Genomic DNA, 20,817 nt, shown 5'->3' with positions numbered 1-20,817 from the left:
TAACCACTAGAGCACTGTGCTGCTGGATTTCAAATGAATGCTCTAAATAATAAATAATGGAATTCAAATTAATCTGCTCCTATGTAGCGACTTTCTGGCGCCTCGGTTGGTTGCCTGGCAACTGGGTATATTCTCTGGAAAAGTTGTGTGCCGGTGAAATGAATGCTGACACAGCAGCGCTGTGAAGATATAAGCGAACCCGCCTCTACCGTCAGGTTTTTCTGTCAAACGTGATCTGCATCCAGTGAACACCTTTGGTTGTTCTGAACAGTAACGTGAGGAGATCATTTGTGTTCAAATTCAGAAACAAATCCCCCAACAGACACCAAAAAAAAAAAAAAAAGTGCAAGGTGATGACGCTCACTTCATCTCTAGAATCTCCTCCAGCTGCTTCCTGCGTTCTTGCCTCATGTTGGTGAGGTGGCTGTCCCGCTCCTGCAGAGACTGCTGCGTGGACGAGAGACGCTGCTTGGTGGAATCCAGTTCTTGCCTCGTCCTCTCAAGTGTGTTCATCAAGTCCTCCAGCTGAGTGACAGACACCATGAGTTCACCATGAACGTCAGTGTGAATACAGTGAACGTGTGAATTTGCCATAATAATTTCCATTGCTTAACCAGGTAAGGCACTTGAGACCAGTTTCTCGTTTGTGTTGCGTATTCATGGCTGATATCTGTTTCCAAACTGACTATTCTGAGAAATCATTAAAATGATAATTCAAGGTAATTTGAGCATTTCAAATGCGTGTATCGAACCCGTAGCCCTTCCCATTATTCAGTACCCAAGACGTAGCTCTCAGTTTCGAAAAGTTTGGCCACCCTTGCTTTGAACAAACTTATTAAATCACACTTTTTAAACACGTTCAACATATTTGAACACAAAACAGCATAAAATGTATATTAAAAAAATACAGTACTGTTCCTATTGTACTGTCTGTGTTAGATACAGTGTTCCTACACATTTGAGATTTCAACATTTTTTCCAGACCCTAAATTCGAGACTTCTCGAAAAGAAATTATGATAATTTGTGACATTTGAGTAAATAGATGTGTATTATTCTGATTCTTTATATGCCCTTATGTCACCAAATAATTTCCCCCATGGAGGAGATGTCAAATGATTTCAAACAACATCTGCATTTACTTTTCTTTATCCATTTGGGATCCTAAGACAAAGTTTTTATAATTGGAATTTATGAGCCAGTCAGAACATTTCTGAGTTATGTCAACGATCATACAAGATGGGACACGTATACGCTGGGGTTAATGCCCGACGAGGTGTACGATTATCAGGGATGAATGGCCGATGTGGAGGCGTGAAACGATGCGCAGCGGAAGACGGTTCATTCATCCCTGATAATTGCACACAGTGAAGGGCATTAACCCGCTTATACCATGGTCACTTGCCAACCAAAATTATTGATTCATAATTGCATACGTTTTTGTAGTCAAAATATAAAAGTTTTAATAAAACAATTGCTTTACCTTTGCACCGACCCGAGCATTTGACTGGAAAGGGAATGTAAACACAAATCAATACACCAGCAAATAGATTTTGAAACCCTAATTTGAAACCCTACCCCTGTTTTAAACCCTACTTGGAAACCTTGACCCTTTTTTGAACCCCTGCTTTGAAACCCAAATCCTGTTTCGAAACCCGACTTTGAAACCTTAACCCTGTATTGAAGCCCTGCTTTGAAATTTTTACCCTGTTTTGAAACCATATTTTGAAACCATATTTTGAAACCCTAATTTGAAACCCTAACCCTGTATTGAAGCCCTGCTTTGAAATTTTTACCCTGTTTTGAAACCATATTTTGAAACCATATTTTGAAACCCTAATTTGAAACCCTAACCCTGTTTTGAAACCCTAATCCTGTTTTAAACGGTAATTTAAAACCCTAACCCTATTTTAAATCCTTTTGAAACCCTACTTTGAAACCCAAACCTTGTTTTGAAACCGTACTTCTGAAACCCTAACTCTTTTTTAAACCGTACTTTGAAACCCGAACCTTGTTTTGAAACCGTACTTTTGAAACCCTAACTCTTTTTTAAACCGTACCTTGAAACCCGAACCTTGTTTTGAAACCGTACTTTTGAAACCCTAACTCTTTTTTAAACCGTACTTTGAAACCCCAACCCTATTTTGAAACCCTACTTTGAAACCAAAACCCTGTTTGAAAACCCGACTTTGAAACCGCAACGCTATTTTGAAGCCCTACTTGGAACCCTAACCAAATTTCGAAACCCTACTTTGAAACGAATACCCTGTTTTGAAACCCTATTTTGAAACTCTGCCTGTTTTAAACCCTACTTTGAAACCCTAACCCTGCTTTGAAACACTAATTCTGTTTTAAGACCTGCTTTGAAACCCTTACTTTGTTTTAAAACCCTAATTTGAAACCCTAACTCTGTTTTTAAACCCTACTTTGAAACTCTAACCCTGTTTTACACGCTACTTTGAAACCCTAACCCTATTTTTAAATCCTAAATGTGTTTTAAACCCTAATTTGAAACCCTAACTCTATTTTAAATCTCACTTTGAAACCCTAACCCTGTTTTGAAATCCTAATTTGAAACCCTAACCCTGTTTTGAACCCCTACTTTGAAACCAAAACCCTCTTTGGAAACCATACTTTGAAACGCTACCCCTGTTTTAAACCCTACTTTGAAAACCTAACCCTGTTTTGAAACCTTAATCCTATTTTAAACCCTAATTTGAAAGCCTAGCCCCATTTTGAAACCCGAACCCTGTTTTGAAACCCTAACCCTGTTTTGAAACCTTAATCCCATTTTAAACCCTAATTTGAAACCCTAGCCCTGTTTTAAAGCCCTAATTTGAACCCATAACCCTGTTTTAAACCCTACTTTGAAACCCTAACTCTGATTTTAAACCCTACTATGAAGCGCTACCCGTTTTACATGTTACTTAGAAACCCTAACCCTGTTTTTAAATCCTAAACCTGTTTTAAACCCTAATTTGAAACCCTAACTTCCTTTTAAATCTCACTTTGAAACCCTAACCCTGTTTTGAAACCTTAATCTTATTTTAAACTCTAATTTGAAACTCTAGCCCGGTTTTGAAACCCGAACCCTGTTTTGAAACCCTACTTTGAAAGCCGAACCTTGTTTTGAAACCATACTTTTGAAACCCTAACTTTTTTTTAAACCGTACTTTGAAACCCTAACCCTGTTTTGAAACCCTACTTTGAAACCCTAACCTCGTTTTGAAACCCTAAGTCTGTTTTAAACCTTGATTTGAAACCCTTACCTTGTTTTAAAACCCTAATTTGAAACCCTAACCCTGTTTTAAACCCTAACTTTGTTTTTAAACCCTACTTTGAAACGCTACCCCTGTTTTACACGTTATTTTGAAACCCTCACCCTGTTTTTAAACCCTAATTTGAAACCCTAACCCTGTTTTAAACCCTAACTTTGTTTTTAAACCCTACTTTGAAACGCTACCCCTGTTTTACACGTTATTTTGAAACCCTCACCCTGTTTTTAAACCCTAACCCTGTTTTGAAACATTAATCCTGTTTTAAACCCTGATTTGAAACCCTTACCTTGTTTTAAAATGCTAATTTGAAACCCTAACCCTGTTTTAAACCCTAATTTGAAACCATAACTATGTTTATAAACCCTACTTTGAAACGCTACCCCTGTTTTACACGCTACTTTGAAACGCTAACCCTGTTTTGAAACCCTAAGCCTGTTTTAAACCCGAATTTAAAATGCTCACACTATTTTGAATCTGTCTTTGAAACCCTAACCCTGTTTGGAAACCCTAACCCTGATTTGAAACCCTACCTTAAAACCCTAACCCTATTTTGAAACCCTAAGTACAACCGTCAGAATGAGTGACGTCCAACAACTTCATCCTGACCTTCTGAAATCCTCTCTTGAAATCCCAATTTGAAAGCCTAACCCTGTTTTGAAACAGTTTTGTCGTAACAGTCCTGGAAACATGAATATTTTTCCATACAATAGTTTGTATTTTCCATACCTGGAAATTTATGAAATCAAATTCCATGCTTTTCCATACTTTCCATAAGAACCCTGTTCAAATAAATGTCTTTAAGTGGCGGCGTGGTCTGGTGGTTTTACATGTGTCGTCGGCGACTCTGCGTGCAAGTGTCTGGGTGAGAGCTGTGGCTAACAGCAGCTCCCGCGTGAGTGTAATTATTGTGGTTTATCGTTCTGCATTCAGTGAACCCCTGAAAACATTACTCTAAGTAAGTACGAGTATTCCGTGACATAGCAGGGGCGCGAACGATGAGTAGAAACACACCTTGGAATGGTGGCCGCCTTCCAAGGAGCTTTCCTTACGGGCATCCTGTCCCAAGCCTTTCTTGTCCCCTTGGAGGCCCAGTTTGATGTTCGCGGCTTTCTTGGTCGGGTCTTTGCCTCCTTGTCTGTGAAAGCACTCGTGATTAAGAGCAGCTCCTTGGCACTATTTTAATGACTTAACTATTTGTCTTCCAAGAAACACATTCTTGAGGGGTTAGATAAAAGGTAAGTAGATGTGAGAGCAAAACCATGAAACACAACCAAGCAGTGGCATGAAGGATTGGTTACATTTGGAATCAAATTAGTTTTTGAATGGTGACATTCATGAAGGCACATGTCACACATGACTTGATGGCTTCATGTTAGCAATGGGAAGAGACTTACAAGTTGGAACACTAGAGTTAGAACAGGAATTACCGGTAGGTGGAAGTGGGGCGTAAGGTTGTTACCTACCTGGGAGCTAGACTGCAGACGGGGGGAGGAAATGGTAGAAGAGAAGACACGACAGGACAAGTGGAAAAAACATTGGAGGCAGGAAATGAAATTCGGAAAAAAATGAAAGACAGGACATTAGACCCAGAACATAATGAAGATACTCAAGTCATGTTTCCACCCAGCAGTAACAGTGTATTGACAGCATTTTAAGTTCTGTGACTGTTTAAACAAGAATATAATTTAGTTGGAGTTGTTTTTTGTCTTCATCCCTCTGTAATTGTAGGAAAATATTATCGTCAAAAATGTCAAATGTCATTTTTCCTACAATGTCCCCCAAATTCGTTTTGTAAATTGGAACACGCCACTAGAATGAGAAATATAGTCACTAACCTACAGTACGTTAACACACTAGTGAAGACATCATTATGTTAAGTATTTGTATGAAAAACACTTCGAAGCAATTATCATAAAACAACTAAATGAAAAACAGTACGTACGGCGGTGACTGACTGTGCTATGTGTGTGCCGTGCGTCATGTTGTATGTTAATAATATCAGCGCATTCGTTTGTATGCATGTTTGCTCACGACAAAACTGAATGTTTGCATATGATGGAATTTTATTACCAGTTACTTCAATCACAGTTAATTACTGTTCATTCTACTTCAAATATAATGCAGTGGTGCCTTGGAATATGAGTTTTTTGGAGATACGCCCTGACATTTGGCCGTTTTTTTGTTTTTTTTTGGCTTTGATTTGCGAGCGCAAACTTGAAATAGGGCAGTTTGGCAATTTCTGAATAATTGATCAAAAAAAGGCTGCAAGATGTTTCATACCACTCCCAGCTGAAGTTTACTGTCAAATTAAACATGGAACATAAAGAATTACACGTTGTGTATTTTAATCAACTACATACAGGGGGATTGAAAAGTAACTACTAAAGTAAATACTTATAATTTATTCATATGTTGTAATATTTTCCTAAATTTCTTTTTGTATTAGTGGCCAGCCAGAAGTCCTGACTTAACACCCTGCGACTTTTTCCTGTGGGGTTGGTTAAAGGAGCAAGTCTATTCTACCAAACCAATGACTTTGGAAGAACTTGAAGGGCGAATATGAAAGTTCCTTGTGAAATCAGTTAATGCGGTTCCCAGACGGCTTGAGAAACTGGTGGCTGGCGCACCATATCGAATTTTAAATAAAACGCCATGCGATACACTTTCTTCTCATGTTCATTTCTTGTAAGAATTATTGTTCAGAAATAAATTACAAGTACTTAAAAAGAGGGAGCTACTTTTCAATCCCCCTGTAGTTTTGTCCTAGGAAAGGCCGGTTAGCTTATTGCTAACAAACAATGCAAAACGCCATTGACATTCTAAGGGTAAGCCTTAATAGTCACAATTTTAGACGTATATTTGAAAACAAACGGTGAAGCAACACATTTAGACAGATAATAGAACAATACTCACAAGCATTTATTCTTTATCCTCTACAAAAAATGACTAATGTTACAGTATCTTACAAAATCACAATAGAATAAGAAGTACTAAACTTAATTTGTGTGTGCATGACTGTGGTATTATACTGCCTCCCAGTGACCAAGGCAGGCACACCAGAGGGCTCAGCACAATGAATCGGATTTTAAATCATGATTCACAAACTGTTTCATTCTCGCATCTCAATAAAAACTATAAAACGTCATATCTTTAGGCATAACTGTATTTCTGAAATTCCTCCGCAAAATTTTCGTGTTGCACCTGGATCTGACTCACTACTGACCAATCAATGGACAGCAGTGAATCAAGCTCCGCCCTTACGTGGCACCGTGACAGTGGAGTACATTTCCCAAGTTTCCACAATGAAAACAAAAAAGTGTGCACTAAGCTGTACTGCTTGGTAGAAAATGTGCTTAAGTTCATTGTCAAACAACATGGGGGAACGACGCGATGTCTGTGAGAGCGTCGTATTTGCATGATGCACTTTCACTTGAAAACTCGGAACCGTGTGCATCTGCTGCCAAGCCTACAGGGGAGCAGACATGCAGTCAGACAGCAAAGATCAGCCCGGTGAAATAAGGAAGGGAGTTTGGGTGCAGAGGAACGGAATTCAACAGACTGGAGAGAGCTGGGGAGAGAACCAGTTAGGGATGCAGGTTTGGTTGGACACAGGTGATTTTTGAGGGACCAGGAGTTGAATCTGGACCATACCTACAAAAGCCCCCCACTCATGAGCACGTGGAGCTTGTGCACAGCAGCCCCCTTTGCATGCAGGCCACCGGGCAGCACATTTCCCTTAGTATCTGTTGGGGCAAGTTAGGCAGGGTGTGGGGGAGTGGGGCGGTGGGCAGCATTTGGAGAAGAGAGTGCGTGATGTTTTTGTGTGTGTGTGTGTGTGGGGGGGGTTGTTTGGTGTGAGGTGAACTGATGGCTGGCCGGAAATTAAAAGGGGGAGCGTGCACACGGTGGGAGGAGGCATAACAATAGCCAATACCAAACACACACAAAACATGTGAGTGTGTGCTTTTATGTAAAACATATTGGGCTCTATTTTTGTTGATGGCGCATCTACGGCGGGGCGCAATTATGTGGTGATGTCAGAAGTATTCCATTCATCAATATGTGAACAGTCGGCATCAAACCCTCTGAATCATTGTAGAAACCAATTTATTGAACACTATTATTATTATTATTACTATTATATTTTGGAAATCATCTCACTGGCCAGCATTGCTATAGGCGTGGGTCATCGTCGACTGTGAGTGCGCCACATATAAAGGGAATGAGTGAAGCCACTTTGATTGGACATGATTCCAATTGGCTGTGATCAGGCCCACGGAGGGGCAAACCTCCCTCTTTTAAATATGCCGGCTCGAGCTCATCTGTAAAATTACCAAAATTAAAATTATCAAAAGTCGCCTGCGCGCAGATTTACACTGACTGTTTCGGCGTTTACGCCGATCACGAAAATACAGCCCATTAGCACAAAACATTGGAAAAACAGCCCATCTGCTAAAATGCTTGAAAGTACTAGCAGGAAAATTTGAAGAAAAAAAATACAAATGAAATCACGCCAAGATGTACACACAGCCAGACCACTCCGAAACAATATGTAAACTAGGGTCTGGTGGGTTGGATAATATAAAAGAACATTTGACTTTTTACCAAGAGGTAATATTATTGTACTGAACGTGATGTGATTTGTTGTATTGTGCTACTACATCATATCCCTCCATCTATCCTAAATATAGATGTAGATGCCAGTCTGGACATTAACGACACTATATGGATAAAGGTATTGGGACATCTGGCCATTACACCTGCTGTAATTGGGCTTTGTCGGGGGACAAAGCCCATTTCTAATTTACAGCTAGAACAGTTTCCACTCTTTTCTGAAATACTTGGTCACTGATGTTGGACCTGGATGGAGTTAAAGGTGAAGCCCTTTCACACCAATCTTATCCAGCTGTGCCTCTTTGGGCCTTTGCACTGTCCAAAATGTCTTGGTAAAATGAAGAAGTAAGATTAAAGGGCAACTGACGGGTGAACTGATGAATTAACTGCAGATGTGTCCCAAGACTTTTGAACACATGGTGTATATTAATGTATCACAAAGTTCATAAGTGATTAAATGGTCACAGTGGACTTCCCCAAAAATTCTTTGCTGATTTGCAGATGCCACATGCAAAAAAAAAAGAGAGCAAAATAAACACGCAGCACATATACACTGGCCAATTTATGAGTATGACTATGGATTAGATGGGAAACTAATAAATTAGTAATCAAATTATTAGTAATCTAAAGCAATTAAAACTCAATACAAGTGCAAGCATACTGTAGAAAAAAACAAAAGTCAAAGCAAACAATAATGCAGGGATGTTTGTGTCACGTGACCACGAGCATCACTCTGACGCAAGCATCCGTGACTCGTTCCATAGACCGCAGCGCCGAGCTCGAGCGCCAGGGCAGAGCACTCACTTTCCTAGGAAGTCCCACACCATGCCCCCTATCTGCTGGGGGGCAGCGGACATCGAGGGGAGCGGGTCAGTTGGGGCTCTGCCACCAGTACGAGGGATGGGGCGAGGGGCAGTGTGAGGGGGACTGATTGGGGTTTGGGAGCGGAGGATTTGTGGCAACGCCACACGAAGTTGCGAGGGAGACGGAATTAGAAATGAACAATTATTGTATAGTGGAAAAGGGTAAGAAAGATGTAGGTGATCAATAGTGGAAGGAGGTTCAAGAAAGGGAGAGGGAGCAGAGCAGAAAGGTGGGTAAAGGTGGCAAAGAAGAACATTCAATTAATCAAATGGCTCTAACAAATTAATACAACAACTGATTAAGTGGACTTTCAACAGGAAGTTGCTGTCAAATAAATCAGTCTGCTCTCATCAACAAGTCTAGATGCACAACACCAATAGAGATAATACGTAGAACTCTTTGCTGCTTCTAATTATTATGGACCACAATCGCCACAGATCAAGTGTATTACTGTACAGTAAATCATTATTAGATCCACTCTGGAACATGCAACCATGTCAAATAATGTGGCACATACTGTAGTCTTTAAGGCAAATGGATTAAATATGCAGCACGCAGAACTTCACAGACATTGACTGCAATTGAACCGCCAAAAGATCAAGTTGGAACAATACACCCACAAGATATTAAAAGAGCAGTATCAAAAAATGGGCCTTCCCAAAGAAAACAACGCACTGTTTCGAATTACTTGATATTTGATAATGGCAGATGTTTTTTCTGTATTGAGCTACATGAGAGCACAATATTTGTGATACATAAAAATTGGCACCTTTCGGTATGATGAAGTGCATTTGTACACCATTGCAAAATGCAACCACAATAATATACAGTGTTTATACTGTATTTTGTAAAATTAATGCTTTTATAAGTAAAACAAAAAATGCATAATTGATAAGGTTCTTGTGTTGGATCTCACTGCATTGTGCATTTGCTCCTAATTTAAATTAGGCTCCTAAAGCCTAATTTCCAAACGTGAAGTTACAATATGTTACAATTTTATTTTTTGTGTGTAAATTGTCTATGTTTTATCAACTGATTTAAGACAATTGTGCATTGCTGAATCCGAAAATGACATCCATTTTGTCTTTTTCAGGTCAAGGTTGAATGCTAAGTTGATTGTGAAAGAACATTTATTTTCTTACCAAATCAATTACATTTTTGTGACATTATTGGTTGTTTCTTTGTTAATATTTCTCATCTGAGATCCGCTTTTAAGAGAAAAAAAATCATTTTCTAACAATTTATTTATCAAATGTCACAAACGTCGTTTACTGTAAATTGAGTATTAGACATTTAATATTGGATGTATTTAATTCATAGACAATAGACATTTCATTTCTTACAATTAAGGACTCACCCCTCACGTTGATAACCCCTGATATAAAATACATGTACATGTAAGCAAAAATGTAAAAAAAAAAAAGACATAATTCAAAACGTTGACCAGATTGAGCAAAGCCAATGTGATAGTTGGATTAAAGCATGTCAAAATTGCTCTAAGAGATGGCAGAAAAAAAAATCTTACACAATAAATTTGACCAGTGTAGAATTATGTGTTATTACGCTAGAGCACAGGTGTCAAACTCAAGGCCCGGGGGCCAGGTCCGGCCCACCACATAAAATTATGTGGCCTGCAAAGCCAAAATCATGTGCGTCAACTTCCATGAGTCTTTTTAAAATCTGTACCAAAATTTCAAATTGTCATATATCATAAATGATAACGTTGAGATATTGTAAGCATTCTTGTGTTACCAAAGATTAATAATAGTTGAAAAACCCATTACCCTTGATTTCTGATTCCAAAACTAGTTCATACATTTCATGCGTAAATATGATGAGGCGATTACATTCTTTTGTGGTTTCACAGTCATAACGGCCCTCTGAGGGAAACCGTAACTACAATGTGGCCTGCGACAAAAATTAGTTTGACACCCCTGCTCTAGAGTCTAAGTGGAGCGAAAAATGAGTAAACATCAAACATGTTTTAGTCCTCCTCCTGCCAAAACTTGTGTGTGCTATTATTATTTTGTGTCTATGTCATTAGCAGGCAATACACAAGGAACATGTATGGCCGTATGTTACCTTTCCAACTCTGCGATCTTCTTATCTTTGTCGTTCTTCTCAGTCTCCACCTCCCGCAGGATGTCCAGGAGCCTCTCCACCTCATTCTGAGCCTTGCTGGCCTCGTCCTTGTAGTAGCCCACCTCCTTCTCCAGCAGCTTCACTCGGTCCACGTACTCCGGGTTCCCTCTAGAGCCAGACTGATGCTCCACTTCGTGGGCCTTCTGCATTCCACAAAAAAAACACACACACAGACACACAGATGGACTCAGTTAACTGTGTGATGCCAAAACAAACTACTGTATGTATATTATCTAGTCCCCTTGAGTTCTTCTCATCTATCTGTCTGTCTGAAAGAAAGTTGCAGAGCAAATAACACAAGGGCATCATTAGTGTTGATGGCTCGATCACTTGAACGGAGCAATAAATTAGCTCAACGTCCATATTAGACTCCCAGTAACTTTAAACACACATAGTATGAACACTGGGCTGTGTTTGTATATTAATAAGCACACAAATACAAACAAAGCCACATAACTCTTTACAGTACACGTGACGGGAACAGCCACGTCAACACAGGTTATACACGACGCCAGCCTACACAAAACCGCTGCGGTAAAGGCCGACCACGCTCGCGGCCTCAGCTAACCACACTGACACGATCGAGAAGCTTGGCAACACTGAGTGACAACATGCAACAAAGTTGACCATGTCATGCAAACCCAACAAAGCTACAAAATCTTTGCAGCGGCCGCTTGAAACAACACACTCCGTATTTTTGTTAAGTGTGAGGAATAAACCAAGATTGTGCTGGAAAACCATATAAAATATTCAAAACTGTCCAAAAGAACTTCAGAAACAAAACAGCACTATTTTATTATTTGTGTTTTTTACTTATGATTATTTTGTTTACCTGCTTGCTTTTTGTATCACTCCACTATTGATTGCGGTGGTTGTAAATAGGCACTATTATATTTGAATGTCATCTTTATGTTGTCCACACTTTCACAGTGGAAATAAAATGTCTAAACACAACCCTGGTCAAATGCAAGGTTTTTGTCATGTCAAAAAAAATGAGACCAAAATTAATAATTAAAACTTTTTCCACAATTTCTGTAACCTATAACCTTCCATCCATCCATCCATCCATTTTCTGAGCCGCTTTTCCTCACTAGGGTCGCGGGCGTGCTGGAGCCCATCCCAGCTGTCATCGGGCAGGAGGCGGGGTACACCCTGAACTGGTTGCCAGCCAATCGTATAACCTATAACCTGTACAACTTATTTTTTTCAAGAGGGGAAGTAAAAATAAACAACAGAATTTTTTTTGTTACATAAGTGTGCACACCCTCTTATAACTGGATGTGGCCCAATTGACCAAGTAAACAAACTCCTGTTAAGTGGGAGTTAGCACATACCTGCTACCATTTAAAATGCCTCAGATTGACCGCAATTCAAGTTTAACCCCAAAGCAGGATACTGCCACCACTATGCTTACTATAGGTTGTTGTATAGTGTTGTTTTAGTGATGAACACACTGAACAGTGTTGTGTTTGTGCCAAATGATAAATATAAACACGTGTGAAAATGTGTTATGGGCTAATGAAACCTAGGTCGATCTTTTTGGCCATAATTCCAAATGGTGTGTTTGGCACAAAGACAACACTGTTCATCACCAAAAGAACACCATACCGACACTGAAGCAAAGTACTTTTTTTTTTTTTTTGATCCCACAAAAACCTGGGGGGTGTGTAGACTTTTTGTAACTACTGAACATGTTTTTTTTCCCCAAGAACAATCTCCACAAACCTAAAGCAAAAGAGTGGTGTTTAAATAAAATGTCTGCATGAAAATGTATTTGCTGCTTGTCAAACTGATGCAAAGCAATAGGTGGTGTTTTAACTCCTAACCCATCCATTCATCCATCCATTTTCTGAGCCGCTTCCCCTCACTGGGGTCGCGGGCGTGCTGGAGCCTATCCCAGCTATCATCGGGCACGAGGCGAGGTACACCCTGAACTGGTTGCCAGCCAATCACAGGGCACATACAAACAAACAACCATTTGCACTCACATTCACACCTATGGGCAATTTAGAGTTGTCAATTAACCTACCATGCATGTTTTTGGGATGTGGGAGGAAACCGGAGTGCCCGGAGAAAACCCACGCAGGCACGGGGAGAACATGCATACAGGCGGGGCCGGGCATTGAACCCCCGTCCTCAGAACTGTGAGGCAGACGCTCTAACCAGTCACCCACCGTGCTGTCACATAACTCCTAACCATTGGAGAAATTCCATTTATCGAACCACTCATTTTGTATAGCGCTCGTACTAATAAGGGTCAGAGCTAACTGGAGGCCATTTCAGAGGATTTCGGGCTAGAGGCGGAGCACACCCTGGGCTGGTCGCCAACCAATTGCATTGGCACATTTAGACCCACATAGATAACAACCATTCACAGTCGCATTCACACCTAAGAACAATTTTGAATCTTCAATAAACTGAACACGCATATTTTGGGAATGTGGGAGGAAGCCGAAAACCCACACAAACCCGGTGAGAACATGCAAACTCTACACAGGATGCCTAGTGCCCAGACTCGAACCACCAGCCTCAGAACTGTGAGGCAGATGTGCTAACCAGTCTTCCACTGCACTAGAAAAGGCACAATAATAATATCACACCACAAATCATAAACTAAACCAAAAAAATAAATAAATAATGAAGTAACTATACTACTTTAAACTAAACTGAAAAATGTTCATATGGACTTGCCCTAAAAATTATTTAGAGTAAAAAACAAAACTTCAAACTGATGTTTACTTTCGTAATATTCAATTACGAATAAAGTGCTTTTCTGGCGTAACAAGGTAACAGGTTAGCGTGCAGGTGTGCCCGCTTTGAATGTCCCCGCGAGTCTGCGACAAACGATTGACAACTCGTAAGTCACTCCTTCTGTCTCTGATTGGTTGTTTTTCCTTGGGCGCAGTGTTTTTTTTTGTATATCAAATTAGAGGAAGAAGATGGGAAATGGCAGATTTCATGAACATATCATACAGTATTTATCATTTACTACTGTAAGTCATGATGACTGTTTTTAACAAATATAACAAAAAGTGATTCCCCCTTTAATACATTTAACTAAGCTTCCTGTTGCTTCACCAGAAATAAATTTCAACGCAATGTTAGCATAAATAGATTCATATAATATTCAGTGTATTTTGGAATATAAACCAAATTCAGCACAGATGTGACAAGCACAAACACTTGCAGAAGGCCGCCCAATGTAAAGCTCCTTTAGTGCAATGTATAGTGCAATGATCGTCATGCATCTGGGTGAGGAGGGTAAAGGGGGAGGGGTTAAAGCAAAGCCACGTGTGCCGAGGGGGCCAACATGAGCACCATGTGTCAAAACCCAAAGTCTGTCATTGTCCTCATGCGTTCCGTGTCGTGGCTCAACGAGAGGAACTTACAGGATTGTTCACGTGACTGAAAAGCTGCTCAGCTTGCTACGTTGCAAGAGGAGGGGAGGGGGACAGAAGGGGAAGGAGGGCAGTCAGGGATGGGAGAGTACGTGTTAGGAGTCAGTGTGAGACAGGAGACAACAGCAGCACTTTTTTATACATGGTTACATCTGAACACAGCGCAGACAAATGCATAGGACCAGACGATGGGACAGCGGCAGGAGGCGGAAGGACTGTCGTGACACTTAAAGGAGCATCAGGGTCGCAGTTAACCTCATTGTGTCTTTGGAAAGCCGGCTGCATGCTCCGAGGGACTAGTTACCTTTGCTAAAAGTTGTTGGTGGTTTGTGTGCAGCATCCTGTCTAGAATTATTGATATATACCTGAAAATATATACCTTTTCATAAGAGGTAGAACTCTTCTTTGTATAATTATTACAGTATATGTTTTAAAGATCCTGTAAAAAGTTTGAAGATGATTGCTGAAACCAACTGCGAAGACTGAGAACTATGTAGAACTCAATTGTGGAGATAGGAAACTGTTTTCACTATTTCAGTTTTCCCGATTTTTGGGCGTGGCTAATCCAGTGATGTACTTGGGCCCCGGCATGAGTTGCCCCTCCCCCACTGTAAAACAACTTGAGCACTTTCGTTCTCAAGTAGCGCATTTGCGACGTGTAGCTAGCTAGCTATGCATACACCCCGAAATTGGATTTTCCCTTCTGCTGCAGTATTTATATGTTTAATTAATCTGTATAATTTGAATCCTACTTTTGGAATTGAACTACTGACATAAACTATTGAGATGGACTTGTATATCTAAAACTACCAAGAGCAGCACAGGCTAGACTATGGTAAAGAAAAGCAATCTATATTACAACGGCTGAGACCTTTCACATATCTCAAAAGTTTACAGAGGGAATATTATCACACTGACAGATGCACACCTACCTTCTGTAATTGCGTCTCCAACTTACTGCACTCCTCTTTTTTCTGCTCAATAGCGATCTCCAAGGACTTGAGCTTCGAGTCCTTTTTGAGGCCAGAAGACGCCAGAGAAGACGCATGCTCCTTGAGATCAATGAGGCTGGACTGAAGGTGTGTACAAAGAACAAGACAGAGTGCTAAAATATTAAGACATAACACATAAGGCAAGCATGTGGTTCACAAACCTCTTTTTCTGTTAATTCTATCTGCAGGCTGTTGACTTTCTCCTTGAGATCCTTGTTGTCCTTCTTGTAGGCATCCACTTCCTCCACACGTTCTCTGTCTTCTCGCTCCCTTTGATCCTTCAGACGCTCAATGATTCTCTCCTAACGACACAAAAAGAATTTGGAATGAACTTAAAAATCAGAGGCAATATAGTCATCAAACTGATTCAACATGCCAGTCCTGTGAAGATCTTAGCATAAGTAAGCTAGTTTGTTGCTATAGTAACTTTGAGAATCTGGATTGTTATCAGCGCAAAGTTGTAAAGCCAGCAGCTGTGATGGTGTGGGGGTGTGTTTGTGCCCATGGCATAGGTAACTTGCACATCTGTGAAGAAACTATGAATGCTGAAAGGTTCATACAGGTTTTGAGCAATATATGCTGCCATCCAAGCAACATCTTATTCAGGGACATCCCTGATAGCAAGGCAATACCAAGCCATATTCTGCACACATTACAACAGCCTGGTTTCGTAGTAAAAGAGTCCAAGTACGAAACTGGCCTGCCAGAAGTCCAGACCTGTCTGCCCTTGAAAATGTGTGGCGGATTATGAAGCGCAAAATACAACAACAGAAATCCTGGCCTGTTAAGCAACTGAAGTTGCACATCAAGCAAAATGGGAAATAATTCCAATTTATCTGCGTCCTTGTGAATACAGCTGCTTAGAGTGCCATCACATGCTGCAGCTATGAAGAAACAAACCCTTTAAGCTTCACCTTCTCTGACAGCGCCTCCTCCAGGGTGGCCAGGGCAGTGTCGGTGTTGGTGGAGTCGGTCTGCAAAGACTTGACCCGGTCCTTCAGGTTGCTTAGCTGTTTGTCTTTGTCCCGCAGTTGCTCCTGCAGGTTTTCAATCTGAGGAGGAGGAGGATTAGAAGTTGAATACTATGAAATATGGGTATAATATGGATTTTTTTTTTCCCAGTAAGAAACATAAATCAAAGCAGTAATGACAGGGATATACAGTCGTGGTTAAAAAAAAGCCATGACTGTATGTGCATTAAAACCAAATAACTCCAGCAGGAGGTGCTACATTTTTACATCAACACAGACCAAAAAACAAACACTTAGATGAGTGGACAAGAGAAGGAAACAACAGAGGACACATGAGCAGGTCAGGCTGAGGGAAAGTGTATCACTGGGAGTATTTATAGCACACAAACATACACACTGGTGGCAGTGAGGTAGAAATACAGTATCTCTTGGGATTCCTTTCTATGGACCATGCTCAAAACCGAGAGTTCTCAATCTGATTTTTATTTTCAGGTCGTAAGGGTTTTAGTAGCTGATCCATGAAACTGCATGGAAAATCAACTCATGTTACTATACAAATGTGAGCAATATAGTTTATGTGGATATATATGCATATACCATATGAGTAATGTTTGTTACTGTATTATGTGAATAATGTAATTTTCATGTGTACGGATATGCATATACATTTTTCTACTCTTTTCTTAATATTCCTTCTTACCTGCCACATCGACCGCAGTCGGAAATGAGTTATAAAGCTCAAATCTGGTACAGAGCATCTCTATGCTTGAGTTTAATGTTGCATGTGCATGGCCCTTGACAAATACTCTAAACAAGTACAACTAAACTAAACTAAAAAATTGACTCTGATAAATCACTATGCAGGCGGCACGGTGGACAACTGGTTAGAGCGTCAGCCTCACAGTTCTGAGGACCGGGGTTCAATCCCCGGCCCTGCCTGTGTGGAGTTTGCATGTTCTCCCGTGCCTGTGTGGGTTTTCTCCGGGCACTCCGGTTTCCTCCCACATCCCAAAAAACATGCATAAATTGGAGACTATAAATTGCCCGTAGGTGTGAATGCGAGTGCAAATGGTTGTTTGTTTGTATGTGCCCTGCGATTGGCTGGCAACCAGTTCAGGGTGTACCCCGCCTCCTGCCCGACGATAGCTGGGATAGGCTCCAGGAGAAGCGGCTCAGAAAATGGATGGATGGATGGAAATCACTATGCAGATCCACACATATACTCAGGTTAATCTGGTGAATCTGTCAAAGTTTCACGAAAATATATATATATTTTTTCAACTGTCATCATTACCTTCTTCTGTAGGACATTGATTTTCCTTTCTTTGACCTCTAGCATGTCCTTCATGTCCCTGATTTCTCCAGCAAGAGTGCCTTTCTCTTCAGTCAAGTCCTGCAGCTGTTTGGTTTTCTTGTTGAGGAAGGACTCTTTTTCCTCCAAACGCAGACGGAGAGCATCCACCTGAAGCATAACACAGACGACAAAAACACCGTCAGCTGGTTTGAAATAATGCATGACTGGAAAATCTGCCCAATAATTAACTTTTTCTTTCTTACTTTCTTTCTTTCTTTCTTTCTTTTTCTTTCTTTCTTTAAGAACAAGGGTTCAATGACTTCAATGACTTATTTCCTATCACACCCCTAAGCCACAACAGTAGCTCCACATGAAGGTAGAAATGTTTGCATTATCGTGTTGATCTACTTTCACTACAGGTTTGACGTTACCTCTGTTTGCAAGATGGCCGCACGTTGCTCTTTGGCAGTGAGAGACTCTTTGAGCACCTCGATGTGCTGTTTGCAGTCCGAGTTCTGGTTGTTCAGGGTCTCCAACTTTGTCTGAAGAGCCAACAGCTCGGACTCCTTCTTGGACAACTCCTGCTTGAGTTGGTCAATCTGCAGACACACACACACACTCACGCACACACACACACCCACGCGCGCACACACACACACACACACACACACACACACACACACACACACTGGAATCAGAATGTTTAAGATATTGACGGTATTTTCATCAACACACGTTGGTATCATTAAAAATGCATTTGGTACTGACTCCCCTCTGCATTCATCATGTATTATACATCATCCCTATTCATGATGGATGAAAAGAGGTCTAAAAATAGCATAACAAAACTGTGGACTGGTCTGCGCCTAGTCCACGAACACAAGGAGGAGTGAGTAAACAGAAAGTCAATGCTCCAGGGAGATAGACGAGTCCCTGGAGAGAGACATGGCCAAGTTAGCATGACGGCAGATGTCGGGTGCAGAAGCTTCATACACTTGAGAGATTATAGCGTTGCTCTTTCAGCAGTTAAACACAAGTCAGGGAGCACAAGTAGTGAGCAATATAAAACAGCTGAATTCAGGGAATACAATTACATTTAATATTATTTGTTTGCCTGCATGTACTCCCCTAAAACAAAACAAAACAAAAAAAAAACAGCACAAGCAACTCTGAGATTACTGCCAACAAGGCATTTGCTGATGGTGCTAAATGCTAAACACGGCAGCCTCATCCAGTATTCTCCTCTCTGCATGCCTCAATCATGTCCCTCTTTGCGTACAGTGTTAAGCTTCGATAGGATGCATGCATACATGCCTACCTTGGTCTTCATAAACTTGGTGTGGTTCTTGTAGACCTCCATCTGCTTGATCTCCTCCTCACGGTCCTCCGTGTTCAGCAAGCCGTTTGCCTTCAACATTTGGATCTCATCCTCCAGGTCTCGAATGTTGCGCTCCAGGGAGGCAATTTTGGTGTCCTGCACACAAACACGCAGACGAGACACACTTCAGAATCCGGAGCGGCATGCTCACAAGTTGCAGGCAACAAATTAGAACTGAACTGGAGTCCAGAAAGGCAGGCTGGCGGAGGCACACAGGTAGATCACGATAACGAGAGGAAAGCAGAAGTTCTTTGGGATGCCTCCAAGCGCCTGCATCTGTCAGTCATCTGAGAAGCTTGCTAGGCTGCTACAGTGCAGAGGACTAATCATCATTGGGAAATGTGGCGCAAACATTCAGCACGAGCAGACCGGAGAGAAAAGTGCGAAGGAATAGGGAAGAAAAGTAACAAGCTGCAGATTTGGTTGCTTGCAGATCCATGCAGATTCCGGTCTCAAGACTAGGACTGTAAGCGCACCTTGCTTTTTTAAATAAATAATACGACGTCTTTAAGATTAGGCATGGTCCGTGTGCCCTCTCACGCAGCCTTCCTCCCTTCCTTTTGGTCACTGTATTTCGTCCAAGTGGCTCTGAACTTATGAAAGTGTTAGAAGGGTCATCCATATAGCACTGAAGAGGAACAGTGTTAATGAATCCTCACTGGAGCAAGGTAAGACTCTCATGAGCGCCGCACATGCACGTTACAGATCTCCTCACACGGACATCCGTCAACTAAGATTCCTGCAAAGGATTCAAGTCGTCGTACCTTCAAGAGCGAGAGATTTTATTCCGTCCACATTTCATCACCGGTGCGTCCATTTGCTCACTAAATGTTTTCCTTTCGCTCAGTCTGCTTGCACGCTGGCCTCTCACTGTCATAAACAACCACACCTGTTTCCATGGCAGCAGCAGGCAGGCTATACACTGTGCACGCTCTCGGCTAGGCGAGGAGGAGAGAAGGGGAGGGAGGATTATTGGCGCTTCCATCAGCATCAGAGTGAGGAGAGGAAGCTGGAGAGGGGAGCGGCGCGGTGTCTTCCTGCACACGCCGAGAGGAGGCGGGTCTTCCTCTCGTCCGCCGTGCTAATCGACAAGGATACCAGAGTTTGCATACCACGTGACGGCCGCGCCATTGAAGGCGAAGGGCTGGAGCGGGGGTTCGGCCGTGTCTGCTCAGCGATGATGTCATGATTTATTTTGAGGAAGTGATGTCAGGCCTCTGCAGTGAGGCTGCTGAGATTCGCTCGCTGGATGGCCTGAATTTCTCTGCTTGTCAGATCGAGTCTTCAGACCAGAGCAGATTTTCTTTTCTTTCAGACTATGATGTGAGCACATCTCACATATTTCTATGCTACAGCTACACTTTAATAATAGATACATATACAGTGTAATAAAAAATGAGCACAATTTATGGGTGTGGTCCATGAGGGTAACTCATGAAAGTATTCATTCTTTAAAGTTTCCTAAATCTTGCACTGGCTATTTAGATGATTTATCCATCCAGCCATTTTCTATAGCAGTGATTCCGCAAGAATTGATCAATTTTCACTTTGAAATTACGTATGTAGTTACTACAAATAATGGATTTTTTTTTCATTATTTATGGCAGCAATGTACTGTGCAGACAGAACAATTAAATGTGCTCTACCACTAGATGACAATTAACCTGTGTTTTCACTTTTGGTGACATTTTATTTGGTGGTTCGCCATGAGAAATGTTCTAATGTAAAATATGCTCCTTGCCTGGATAAAGATCGGAAAACACTTCTTCCATGTGCGCTGGAGCCTTTCTCAGCTAACGTCTTGCAAGAAAACCCCTCAACTGCTCACCAGTCAGCCACACCACACATAAACAAACAACCATTCACACTCACGTCATAATATTGACAT

The 20,817-nt window shown here is 41.2% G+C and overlaps 1 protein-coding gene across 4 annotated transcripts in view; it reads right to left on the bottom strand.

Moving 5' to 3' along the window:
• Positions 1-20,817, bottom strand: part of erc2 (ELKS/RAB6-interacting/CAST family member 2) — a 42,988-nt gene that overhangs the window by 3,092 nt on the left and 19,079 nt on the right. For 2 of the 4 annotated variants that reach the window (XM_061688676.1, XM_061688677.1), the window contains 11 exons: positions 18,870-19,025; positions 17,983-18,150; positions 17,552-17,719; positions 16,201-16,338; positions 15,448-15,588; positions 15,227-15,367; positions 14,286-14,321; positions 10,837-11,039; positions 8,695-8,817; positions 4,288-4,411; positions 365-525 (listed from right to left, as the gene is read on the bottom strand). In XM_061688676.1, the coding sequence (XP_061544660.1) occupies positions 365-525; positions 4,288-4,411; positions 8,695-8,817; positions 10,837-11,039; positions 14,286-14,321; positions 15,227-15,367; positions 15,448-15,588; positions 16,201-16,338; positions 17,552-17,719; positions 17,983-18,150; positions 18,870-19,025 (1,559 nt within the window). The remainder of the gene's footprint in view (positions 1-364; positions 526-4,287; positions 4,412-8,694; positions 8,818-10,836; positions 11,040-14,285; positions 14,322-15,226; positions 15,368-15,447; positions 15,589-16,200; positions 16,339-17,551; positions 17,720-17,982; positions 18,151-18,869; positions 19,026-20,817) is intronic. The other 2 variants (XM_061688679.1, XM_061688678.1) reach the window with 2 other exon arrangements.

This window comes from Phycodurus eques, chromosome 10, assembly GCF_024500275.1.
Source record: "Phycodurus eques isolate BA_2022a chromosome 10, UOR_Pequ_1.1, whole genome shotgun sequence".
Lineage (NCBI taxonomy): Eukaryota > Metazoa > Chordata > Actinopteri > Syngnathiformes > Syngnathidae > Phycodurus > Phycodurus eques.
Note: the sequence above shows the minus strand (reverse complement) of the source record. Positions and strands in the feature narration are given on the sequence as shown.